At 47.0% G+C, this 12973-nt stretch overlaps 1 protein-coding gene across 1 annotated transcript in view; it reads left to right on the top strand.

Annotated features, from left to right (window-relative positions):
- Positions 1-489: 489 nt before the first annotated feature.
- Positions 490-12973, top strand: part of FAM76A (family with sequence similarity 76 member A) — a 32897-nt gene continuing 20413 nt past the window's right edge. Inside the window, exons 1-3 of the mRNA XM_034413609.3 lie at positions 490-631; positions 8800-8864; positions 11865-11919. Coding sequence (XP_034269500.1) covers positions 551-631; positions 8800-8864; positions 11865-11919 — 201 coding nt within the window. The 5' untranslated portion in view covers positions 490-550. The remainder of the gene's footprint in view (positions 632-8799; positions 8865-11864; positions 11920-12973) is intronic.

Raw genomic sequence — 12973 nt, 5'->3', positions numbered from 1 at the left:
GGCTCGGTCCGCGTTGCCTCTTTCGACGCAACACAAGATTTTGTTCCTTTCGAGGCAGAAATTCCTCCGTTATTCTCCGGCATCTCGCTTCGAACCGGTGTAAGGTCTCCTGCTTGGGCGGGGGGGTTGGACTAGATGACCTACAAGATCCCTTCCAACTCTGTTAATCCGTTAAAACCGGACTGTGAGGCACTCTAGCCTCATTTCTTCCCTGTTCTCTATGGTAAAAGATACCTGAACACGGGTCACCTGACGTCTTATCTCCAGCCCCCTCCCCTCCCCCTCCCCCCAGGATGGCGCCCTCCCGTGACGTCAGAGCGCATCTCTTGTTTTTCCCCTTCGCCGCTTCCCCAAACAACCAAGACCCCGCCTCCCCGCCTCCCGCTCCTGAGTGACGTCCGGAGAGACTCAATGAGCCTCAAGATAAGGCCAAAGCGCCCGCCTCACAACGGCTGAACGGCGTCGACGTTAGCCAATGACGTAGAGAGGAGGGAAAGGGCACCACGTCGGATTGGGTGAAGGCTTACTCCTGTCGGGGAAGGCGGCGGACATGGCGGCGCTTTACGCTTGTACCAAGTGCCACCAGCGGTTCTCCTTCGAGGCGCTCAGCCAGGGGCAGCAGCTCTGTAAGGTCAGGGCCGGGTGTGGGGTCGGGGAAGCCGAAGAGTGAGCCGGGGAGGGTGGGGGGGAGGGGGACGGAGGGGAAGCTGCGTCGGGTTTGTAAGCAGAAGCTATGAATCTGAATATAGGTTCGATTCCCACCCCGCCCCCGAATCCATCCTTAGCCTGACTAGGTGGCTCAGTGGCTAAGACCCTGAGCTTGTCGATCAGAAAGGTCGGCGGTTCGAATCCCTAGTATAGGTCTCCTGCGTGAGCAGGGGGTTGGACTAGATGACCTCCAAAGGTCCCTTCCAACTCTGTTACTGTTACCTTACCGCCTCCGGGGCTCTTGGGGTTGCGCTGCCCGTTACCGCCTTCAATTTTGAAACAAAACAGCGCTGTGGCCTCCTTCGCAAGGTTGTTGTTGCGGTACTTAGGCAAAAATGGCTATGCGAAGAAGGTGACTTGGGGCCAGTCTCCTCCCCCCTCTCTCTCAATCCAGCCCACCTCACAGGGTTGTTGTTCTGGGTAAAACAGGAGCACTTTTTGAGTGTACTACTTTTGTTATTTTTTTAATCCAGCCTTTATTTATATAAATAAAAAGACTGGATTAAAAAAAATCTAACAATAGGTAGTACACTCAGTTATTTATATATAAAAAGCTAATTATAATAATTGGGATGGCTGAAGGAAGGATGAAATAGTTCTGTAAGGGTGTGTGTATATGTTTGTTTATTGCACCTGTATCTTGCCTGTTCAAGAAATCAAATTTTGATTCGCCTTCAGTCAATTGCATTAAAATATAATAAAATCAATCAGGAGAGGGAGTATAAATGAGGTTTGTCCCCATCTCATTCACACAATGGCCCTTTTGTAGGAGAAAGTTAACGTTTACTTAATGTAACTTAGTAAAATTTTAAAATTTAGTAAATGTCATCTGATTTAATTTCAGTTCCAGCACCAAACTTCTGAGTAGTGTTGTTTATGGCAATGCATTTAACCTGGTTGTTGATTTAATCCTGTTTTGTTTGTACAGGACACTAAATGCTGAAAAATCAATAACACTGATCAAGTTTAGTACGTTGTATCAGTGTATTGTATCTGACCTGAAAATCAGGAGTTTGGTAACATCTTTTCTGATACAGTAACAGATTTTATTAAAAGGCAGAAGCTTTTGGGAGCTGCATTTGATGAAGAAAACTGTGATTCTTGAAAGCTTTTGCCTTTACATATGTAACAAGTCAGCACTTGCCCTCCCAGAAGATTGAAATATTTTGGGAAATATTAAAAAGGCAGAATATTATATTTTCCTAAAAGAGAAATGGAGAAAACATGCGCTTAAAGACAGAAAGCAGACTCGGTATTTCTTAACAGCCCCCAGCAGATATTTTTTGCCAGTTAAGAAAGTTTGGGAAACTTTCAGCCCCAGTTTCCAGCAGAAACTGATGAGGCCAGCTTTTAGAAATGCAGATGTGGTAATCAATTCAGAAAGACTGGGTCAAGACAGAAACTCAGATAAGCAACAAACAAAAGATTGACAAAATTAGCTCAGACAAATACTTAGGATTTGCATGTCCCCTTTTGCCTATAGAGACAGTCATGACCCCTACACGACCCCCATAGGAATCTGACAACAGCCAATAGAATATTAAAGGATATGATCTTGCACAGGAAGCTCAAATACAAAGCCCAAAGAAGGTATAAAAACCCACCCACTCTCAACTCCATTATGTCAGCTGCCCAGAATCACATGTGGTTTTGCTTCATCAGTAAACCATCTTTCCAATCAGCCTCCATGTTTCCAGTGTCTCCCAGCTTGGAACTGAACCAGAGGGATTTTCCTCCCAACACAAAATATGTAAATCAGAAAAGGTGCTATTGATTCCTTCTAATTTTTTATTTATTTATTTGTTTGTTTGTTTGTTTAAATTTCTATACCGCCCTTCTCCAAATAGGACTCAGGGCGGTGCACAGCCTAAGTAAAAACAAAACATACAAAATTTAAAAAACAGTATTAAAATAATTAGATATTCTGGCCGTAAATTAAAACAACCCAATTTAAAACCAATTTAAAATTTAGCTCAAGCCAGCCCAGCTAGTTGAAATAAATAAGTTTTCAGGGCCCGACGAAAAATCCGGAGGTCTGTTATTATACGTAACTCCGGGGGAAGGTTATTCCAGAGGGTGGGCGCCGTCACAGAGAAGGCTCTCCCCCTGGGGGTCGCCAGCCGACATTGTCTGGCGGACGGCACCCTGAGGAGGCCCACTCTGTGCGAGCGTACTGGCCGGTGGGAGGCTATTGGTGGCAGTAGGCGGTCTCGTAAGTACCCCGGCCCTAAGCCATGGAGCGCTTTAAAGGTGGTCACCAACACCTTGAAGCGCACCCGGAAGACTACCGGGAGCCAGTGCAGCTCGCGCAGGAGAGGTGTCACATGGGAGCGCCTCGTCGCCCCCATAATCCCCCGCGCGGCTGCATTCTGGACCAGCTGGAGCCTCCGGGTGCACCCCAGGGGGAGCCCCATGTAGAGAGCGTTGCAGTAGTCCAGGCGGGAAGTGACTAGTGCCTGAGTGACTGTGCGTAGAGAGTCCCGATCTAGAAAGGGGCGCAACTGGCGTATCAGGCGAACCTGATAAAAAGCCCCCCTGGCCACGGCCGTCAAATGGTCTTCTAAAGACAGCCGTGCGTCCAGGAGGACGCCCAAGTTGCGAGCCCTCTCCGTGGGGGCGAGTGATTCGCCCCCAATAGCCAGCGATGGCGTCAGCTGGCTATATCGGGACGCTGGAAGCCACAGCCACTCGGTCTTGGAGGGGTTGAGTCGGAGCCTGTTTCTCCCCATCCAGGCCCGCACGGCCTCCAGGCACTGGGACATCACTTCAAGGGCATCGTTGGGGTGGCCTGGGGTGGAGATGTACAGCTGGGTGTCATCAGCGTACTGATGGAACTCCACCCCGAAGCCACGGATGATCTCACCCAGTGGCTTTACATAAATGTTGAACAGAAGGGGCGAGAGGACCGACCCTTGTGGCACCCCACAAGCAAGGTGCCTCGGGGTCGACCGCTGCCCCCCCGTCAACACAGATTGCGACCGGTCAGAGAGGTAGGAGGAGAACCACCGCAGAACGGTGCCCCCCACCCCCAACCCCGCCAACCGGTGCAACATGATACCATGGTCGATGGTATCAAAAGCCGCTGAGAGGTCTAACAGGACCAGGATAGAGGAGCAACCCCTATCCCGAGCCCTCCAGAGATCATCCACCAACGCGACCAATGCCGCTTCCGTGCTGTGCCCAGGTTGGAAGCCGGACTGGAGCGGGTCTAGATAGATAGTTTCATCCAGGTACCGGGGAAGCTGTTGTGCTACCACACTCTCAACAACCTTCGCAACAAAGCGAAGGTTGGAGACTGGACGATAGTTAGCCAAAACAGCCGGATCCAGAGAGGGCTTCTTGAGGAGGGGCCTCACAACCGCTTCTTTCAAAGCGGCCGGCAGGACCCCCTCACTCAAAGAAGCGTTAACAATCTTCTGGAGCCAGCCTCGTGTCACCTCCCGGGAAGCCAGTACCAACCAGGAGGGACACGGGTCCAATAAACATGTGGTCGCATTCAGCCGTCCCAGGACCCTGTCCATGTCCTCGGGAGCCACAGGATCGAACTCCCCCCAGATAACACTCTCAAGACCTGCCTCAGTCATCCCATCCGGACATACCCAGTCAGAGGCCAGCCCTTCCCGAATCTGAGCGATTTTGTCATACAGATACTGCACAAAGTCCTCAGCTCGGCCCTGCAAGGGGTCATCCCGCGCTTCCAGATGGAGGAGGGAGCGGGTCACCCTAAACAGGGCGGCCGGGCGATTATCTGATGACGCGATAAGAGCGGCAAAATAGCTAGATTTTGCCGCTTTTATCGCCACTAGGTAGGTCTTAATATGAGACCTCACCAGTGTTCGGTCGGATTCGGAGCGGCTGGTCCTCCAACTACTCTCCAGGCGTCTTTTCCGGCGCTTCATCTCCCTAAGCTCCTCGGAGAACCAAGGAGCTAGGTGAGTTCGGTGCCGGGTCAGAGGCCGCAAAGGCACGACACGGTCCAAGGCCCCGGCAGCCGCACTATCCCAGGCGGCCACCAGGTCCTCAGCCGAGTCGTGAGTCATAGTCTCAGGAAATTGCCCAAGCTCCATCTGGAACCTATCAGGGTCCATCAGGCGCCTGGGGCGGAACCACCTGGTCGGTCCCGCCTCCCTGCGGCGGGGTGCAGCGGTTAGAAAGTCCAGTCGAAGGAGTGAGTGGTCAGACCATGACAAGGGTTCGATGACTATATCCCCTGTATCAAGGCCACTCGACCACTGACCAGAGACAAAAACTAAGTCCAGAGTGTGTCCACCCATGTGAGTGGGGTCATGAATTAACTGAGTAAGGTCCATGGCCGTCATGGAAGCCATGAACTCCCGAGCCACCTCAGACGTTTCGCCGACAGATGGCAGGTTGAAATCCCCCATGACTAGAAGTCTGGGGGTACCAACCGCCACCTCAGCTATGACGTTGAGCAGCTCAAGCAGGGCCGTTGCCACGCGGCAGGGAGCCAGGTACGTGATCAACAAGCCCATCTGTACTCCACGACCCCATCTCACAAAAAGGGACTCACATCCGGCTATCTGTGGAACAGTGGTCTCCCTCGGATCAAGACTTTCCTTTATAATAACCCCACCCCCCCACCCCTGCCCTGAGCTCTCGGCTGATGGAATGCTCGGAAACCTGGTGGGCACATATCCACGAGGGGAACCCCCCCCTCATGGCCCAACCAGGTCTCCGTAATACCTGCCAGGTCCGCTCCCCCCTCCTGAATAAGATCGCAAATGAGGGGGGCTTTATTTACCACGGACCTGGCATTGCACGACAGCAGCCGAAGGCTCGGGCCCTGAGAGTCTGAACTGCCTGGGATACGAGAAGGGCTATGGGGACCGGGGCGCGCCACCGCTCGAAGATAGCGAGTGCGCGCCCCCACCACATGATGCGGCCCCCTGCTCCCGCCGTATCTGCCCCTCCCACTCAACACATTGATAGAAAAGCCCTCGACAGAATGGACTCTAATGTCCCCCTTACCCCCGGAATCTGCACCCTCCGTGGCCCCACTAACAGCTGGGCCGGACCCCTCCCCCCGTGGGTTAACCCCCAAACCCACACAACCCTCCCACCCCTTAAAATCCCTTAAAAATCTATCAAAAAGTTTCCCTAAAAAACCCCTCAATCCCCTTTTTGCAGCATGCCACCTCTCGGGGTGCCAAAGCCCGTCATAAAGGTAGGCCCTTGATAAAGTAGAGGGCCACACCTGCGAGAGGGGGGAGTCTCGCAGAATAAGAAGTTCTGTTGGTGAATACATCTAATCAATCAGTTAATTAATTAAGCTGGGGGAAGTCCACGGCCTGGGGGTAATCCAGATAGTCCAAGGTCTGGGGAGGGACATTCAGTCAATTCCAAGTCAATAAAGTCAATAAATCCCACTGCTCTCTCACAGCAGTGGATGGAGTCTTAAGCCACTTTGAGGCCAGATGTTAACACCAGCTGCCCTCTCACGAAAGCTGGGAAGGGCCAGAAACCGCAGTCATCGTCCGGCTCCATACAAGGCTTGAAATCTGAGATATCTCACTCACGAATCAGGAGGCAAATCAGGGGGCTGTAGATGTCCATGGGAGACAAATATCATCCTATTGTTCAGAGGAACCTCCAGATAATAAGTGGCCTCACAGAGGCTAACAAACCACGTGGGGCATAAGAGCTTGGCCTCAGGTCTTTTCCAACCATCAGAACCAGCAATGTTTTTAGCTCGCCCCCATCCACATAAGGGAGGGGGGGGAAAACCTCTGGGAGAGCCAAGAAGAGGCTCCCTCCAAGTAAGCCTCCCATCTAAGTTGTAATAGCAGTTCCAAAGAAACTGACATTACTAGTATATTGTGGTCAGAGGCTCCTCGCGCTCCCGAGCAAGTTCCTCCTCCTTTTCGCCCCCTCTGGTGCCATCCCTCACAGCCGCTCGTCCCAGTATTGTAGCAAGTGCCAGCCCGACGATCCCAGCTCTCGAAAAAATCTCCATCCATCGCTGGGAAGCCCCTGCCGTCCCCTCGGAGCTCCGGGGAGAAACTGCATCGCCGACGCCGCCACCGCCCACTCCACTGGTCCGGCAGCTGCGGGGAGACGCCGAAGCCGCTCTCCCTGCTCGTAAAACTGCAGCGCAGCCGCCTCCGTCTCCTCCCGACCATCGCGTTCTGGAAAGCTGCCAGCTCTCAAAAAGACAGCATCCGATTGGTGGGAAGCTCCCCTCGCCAGACATGGGGCAAAATTAGCTGGTCCGGCCCCCGAAAACCCCCAAAAGCCGGGGAATCTCCCCCAGGTATCACCGCCGCTCAGCAGGGAGCGGCCATCTTGGACATGCGCAGGAGGATTTCTTTGACAACATAGACTAATACAACTCTCCATCTGAACTGGTTAAGTGTGACCTGATTAAGTGTATTGTGTTAACATCACCAGTGAGTGGAGACTGTAGTCTAAGCCTCTACGGTTGGATAATGTGACTCTGGTCACATCAGCCTTCTCCATTACTGCCCTTCCCTTATACGTGCTAACTACATTTTGGAGAGCTGAAATCCAGCATATTTAGAGGCATCAGGTTTAGGAAAGCTGTATGGAACTGGGCTGAGACTTATCTTAAATTTAACCTTTCTTGTCAACCAGTCATAATGGTTTGTAGATTTGTACTGTACACACCTAGCTAATTATAGTTGATTCAACAAATCTTGGTTAATGAAAGCATGATTTAATGATATGTGAAATCAGCTTCATATGACTGCTGTGCTACACTGGTTCTCCAGGTTTCATATCTCTAAGGAGGAAATGTATTGAAAAGGAGAAGAGGTGTGTCATGAAACTAAGGCCAGTGTCCCAATCCTGATTTCTAACCTTTTCTAAAGCACCAAGTGTCAAACATGCAGTGTCATGTGACGTATTGTGATGTTTTTTCCCTTCGCGGAGCTGGGGTGGGCGTGGCCTGCACGTGACACATCCAGCCTGTGGGCCACCAGTTTGACACCCCTGTTCTAGAGCCATCCAACTATCATTGTGCCAATATAATAATCAGAAAGATAGAATCTTTTTTAAAAAACACCTTAATGGTGTTAAATAGTAATATAACTTGCTAGTGAGAAAATGGCCCTCAGAATTCAAAAATATGTGTACTTACTTGGGAATAAATTCCACTGATTTTAACAATACTTATTTCTAAAGTAAAATTGATTCTTTGGGCCATGGATGATGAGAAATGTACCTTGGAAAGATACTTTGGAATTGAATAAACAGATGCTTTGTGGGTTTAACCCTATGACCATTTAATAGTTTTAGCTATTTCTCCATGCATTTATTGTTCATTAGCCCACTGATTTAATTAAGTTGTGTATCTAGCAAAATAAATTCTGAATGATGCTTGTTAAGTTAGATTTGGGGTATAGTCATTGCAAGTTATTACCTTTTTGTATACCATCCTTGTACTAAATTGTTCCTGTTTGAAACTGGTGTACAATAAAGTCTATACAGTCATAAAATCTAGACAATAAAATTAATACTGTAGATAAGTATCCTGCAGAGGTTGAAACCAGTTAGATAAGAGTAAGAAGGACAATAATGTCTGTTGTTCTGGATTAAATTAAACTGGAGGAGAAAGGCTCCAGGAGGGCAATTTAAGGATGGGGAAAAATAATGTTGATTAGAGGGAAGATTACTATTTCAGAATCCTTGTAGGCAAAGCAGGATTCTAAGTGAACCATTAAATTGCATTGGATAGTATTATGTTATGTTGCTACAGTGATTTTCTTGTTCTTTGTACTCTTGCTTAGAGTTTGATGCAGCTTTCTATGCTATGTGATACCTAGTGAAGTTTATATTAAATGTCAACGGTTTCTTCTAAGGTTTTGATTGTGATCAAAAGCAGCTGTGTAAGAACCATAAATTTCGCTATAAAGCACTGTGATCATAACCGCTTCCTAGAGAAAGCCCTTGTTATTACTCTTAATAACGGCTGAATTCAAGCAATCCATTGGTTTTAGATGTATGGGACATTATGTATGCTATATACAGTAAAATTTCCTTGGTCCTGCTGATGCTTTTCTCTGGGAGTTTGTATGCATTTCAAGTCTTTTTAACACATCCTTTCTTCTTCAGGAATGTCGAATTGCACACCCAATTGTTAAATGTACCTACTGTAGAACTGAATTCCAGCAGGAGAGGTAAATATTGCATATGATAAATTATTAAGAAATAGCAGCATGAAATGACATGGGGGGAGGATTGAATTAGATGACCCACAAGATCCCTTCCAACTTTTAAAGCTGTATCTGACTGATGTTTTCCACACGAAAACTTTTTACAGTGTTGTCTTCTTTCATTTCCAATGTGTTTTGAATACCAGTAAATAGTTCAAAATGCTTTATGACTTGTTAATGTTCAGCCAGGCAGAAGAACAGACACTTCACACTGGTGTTCTAAATTATGCTTGCAGCAGTTTAGAAATAAATTCTGTTGAAAGAGATAGCACTTCCAAGAGAAAAGAATTACGGAAAATGCCGCTTGTCTTCTATCCATGTGTGGTAGCTGTTATGAAAAAATGAAATCAAAATATTTTCTTCTCCATTGCAGCGGTAACACTAGAACAACTCATCACTTCCTTTAGTAGCTCCCTAGGATGCTGTTAGTGCCAGCTCCAACTTTATGGAAGTGCCACTAACATTGGCAGTAACTACAGGAGTGGGATTCCCATGTATACTGCTGCATCCGCAATGAAGTCAGATGGGGATTTTTTTTTTTTTTGCAGCCCTGCACATTCAATATGCCAAATTGCTATTGTCACTAGGACCCAGATTTTGGCCAGAAGGGAATTAAAATCCACCATATCTGTATGCTTGAACTATACGAACAATGGCAGTACAGCAAGATTACAGTAATTTGTAAATATAGTTAGTCCTTGACTTGAACCACAATTGGGACCAGAATTTCCATTGCTAAGCAAGATGTTTGTTAAGTAAGTCACACTTGATTTTATGACTTGCCTGAACATGGAGATTTTGCAGTAATTCAGCTCTGTTGTTTAAGATTGCTTAGAATAATGCTTTCCTGAATTCAGTGGGAATTCTTGGGAGAGGGATTATGGATTGTTACTCCAGTTACCATATTTTTCAGAGAATAAGATACACCGGAATATAAGATGCAGCTTAGTTTTTGGGGAGGAAAATAGGGGGGGGGGGATCTGCCTACCAGGTATTCATCTGGCTAGTATCCTTAGTCTGGTCAGCTTCAGCACATTAGTTTGTTTTCATTAAGGGATAATGAAAAATGAAGTCTAACCAACCGGAAACCCCTGATATAAGATAAAACATAATGTGGAAGCCACAAATGTGTTTAAAATTCTGCCTTCTATATTTGATCAGTAGACATTGGGGCTGTGCAGCTGTTCAGCTATACACTCCAAAAGGTGCTGTTGGAAGAAATATCCTTCTGGATTCAGCTCCAAGTGGGGAAAAAGACACTGGAAACATGGAGACTGCTTGGAAAGATGGTTTAATGGTAGACAGGATCACATGGCTTGAGTTCCTGAACAGAAAAAGGGCAGATACAACCCAGTCCCTGGGTTTTATGCTTTCTCTGGCTTTGAACTTCCTGGGCTCCCAAAAGAGTATCCTGATTGGTTATCAGACTTCCAGGGGGTGGGGGTCTTAGCTAGCCCTGCTGGCTGATGTAATCTTCCCAGGTGCTATGTGGTGAGTTTCTGTCCTAGATGGGTCCCATTGTCTTGCAGATGAGGTCCATTGACAAAGATTGAGTTTCTGCCTCTGGCCCATTAACAAAAGGGTGGGGGCAGGAAGGTGGGAGCTGCTTTGTCTTTAAAACATGCTTCTCCATTTCTCATCCAGGGAAACATAATATTATGCCTTTTTAATATATTTCCCAAAATATTTCATTCTTCTAGGAAAGGGGTGGGTGCTAACTTCCTACAGTGCTTAGCATCTATTTTTTAAAATTACCTTTGTTTAAATCAAAATTCTTTTAAATCAACTGACATTAGAGGTCATAACTTTTAATTTAAAACCTGTACATCAGTCCATGTCTTCAAATAAGAGACAACAGAAATAAACATTTGAAATATTCCAAACATTTGAACACACATTCAAGAATTCCCCCATTTGACATTTGAAACCCAGTTATATAAGTTACAAGAAATAGCTTTCCAAGAAAGAAAAGAGGAAAAAAATAAAAATAATCTGTGTGCAAAATAATGTGCTCATTTGCTAGAGATCGTTATGGTGAACAAAGCCCTGCCTGCAAACCGGCTGCTTTCGGTGCATATTTATGAATCAGCTCATTGATTTTATGAACATAGTCTGATTTTTATGCATAGTCACAGCTAGAAGTAACACCTCTTCCAAATCTTTGATTCTTTGGCTCTGTAGCAAGCAGGTCAGTCTCTTTTATCACAATTCAGTTTGCAGATCTGTTTAACTTCCTTTTTGAGCTTCTCAGCAGGGACACGATGCCTTAAAAGTTTTAATACCTCATTAATCTGAGAGGCTGCATACCTGGTTGCTCTAGTCTAGTATAATGACAGAAATGGGTACCTTTTGCCTTTTTGCAGAATTTCAAAAGGTTTTTTTTCCCCCCAGTTCTCTTTGGTATGAACTCAACCTCCTTCTCTGGTGGAGCACAATATTGCATTCCCAGGAATGATAATACACACTTCGTGGTCTCCCTCTTCGCAGAGTGTAGCTGTTTCTGCAGAATGGAGAGCCTGGAGAGCAGGAGCAAAACCAGTGCAGCCCAGAGCCCATTAGGTGCCAAAATGCTGCTACTTGTAACTCATCTCAAACATTCACATAGCTCACCCCATTTGCACCCCTTAAAGCAGCTTCACCTTTTTCTGCAGTTGCTACTGAATCCCAAGAGAATAATGCAGCAGCTTTAAGGGATTGCAAACAGATGCTAAATTTGCACTCCTGTGTGGCTTAAAACAGGGCTATCAAACTCGTGGCCCCTGGTCCTGATGCGTCACATGCCCACACCTGCTTTAGCAAAGGGAGGGAAGTCACAATACGTCACGTGATGACGCTGTGACGATGCAAGTTTGACACCCCTGTCTTAAACCATCCTTTGGAGATGGAATCTGAATAGCTGCATGGCCCTAAGCCACATTGTCCGGTTTTATTTTATTTTTAATACTCGGTTTTTTCTTTTGCTAGTAAAACCAATACAATATGCAAGAAGTGTGCTCAGAATGTGAAACTTTATGGGACGGTATGTATCAAAACTCTTTTTTTTTTTCCTTCAGCAATTTGGAATGGTTACCGATAATATAAAATCATCACTAATAGAAGTAGCAATAAAGCAGTAGCAGAGAAAAAGTCATTTATGGAAATGTGTATTATTATTATTATTATAAATTGCTATTAAATTCGTATGCTGCCCAACTCCCAACACATTAAGGATTATCTGAAATGGGTTGATAGTCTGGTAGTGCAATGCTTCTCAACCTCAACCTACTGTATTTTTCGGAGTATAAGACGCACCTTAGTTTTTGGGGAGGAAGATAAGAAAAAAGCTGATTGGCAGGTGGATCGACCTCCCAGAATACCCCCAATCAGCTGTTCCCAGAGGTGAATTTTAGCAATAGGTTCCTTGGTTGTGAGCTCCGTGCCTTGCTTTTTTTTCTGCCTCTGAAACTTTTGAAACTCCTTTTCAGAAAAAACTTTTTTTCCTGCCTCTGAAAGCCTCCGAAACAGAGCTTCAGAAAAAAAGCCTCTGAAGGTCTGTTTGGGGGCTTCTTTTCTGAAGCTTTGTTTCTGATGCTTTTTTCAGCCTCTGAAACCTCCATTTGAGAAGCTGGGCGGGGCTACCTTCGGAGTATAAGACGCATCCAGATTTTCACCCTCTTTTTGGGGGGAAAAAGGTGCGTCTTATACTCCGAAAAATACTTTAAGATACATGGATTTCAACCTCAGGATTCCCCTAGGCCAGGGGTGTTAAACTCGATTTCAATGAGGGCTGCATCAGGGTTGTGTTTGATCTGGGGGCGGGGGGGGCGTGGCCAGGGGGCATGGCCAGCATGATGTCACTTGTGTCGGATGGGCGCCTGTGGCGGCCCGAGTGCTGTTCCAGAGAAAACAGACTCCTGAGCTCTGTTTTCGGCTGGGACAGCCTCCTGCAAACCCTCTGCCAGCGAAAACGGAGCTTGTGAGGGCTGCAGGCAGCCCTCACAACCTCCGTTTTCGCTGGCAGAGGCACCGCAGGCCCGTCCTTTACTATTTCCAGGGCGGCCCCATGGGCCAGATCTAAGCACCACACGGGCCGG

The sequence above is a fragment of the Pantherophis guttatus genome, chromosome 10 (genome assembly GCF_059756535.1).
Source record: "Pantherophis guttatus breed Tessera chromosome 10, ASM5975653v1, whole genome shotgun sequence".
Taxonomy (NCBI): Eukaryota; Metazoa; Chordata; class Lepidosauria; order Squamata; family Colubridae; genus Pantherophis; species Pantherophis guttatus.
Note: the sequence above shows the minus strand (reverse complement) of the source record. Positions and strands in the feature narration are given on the sequence as shown.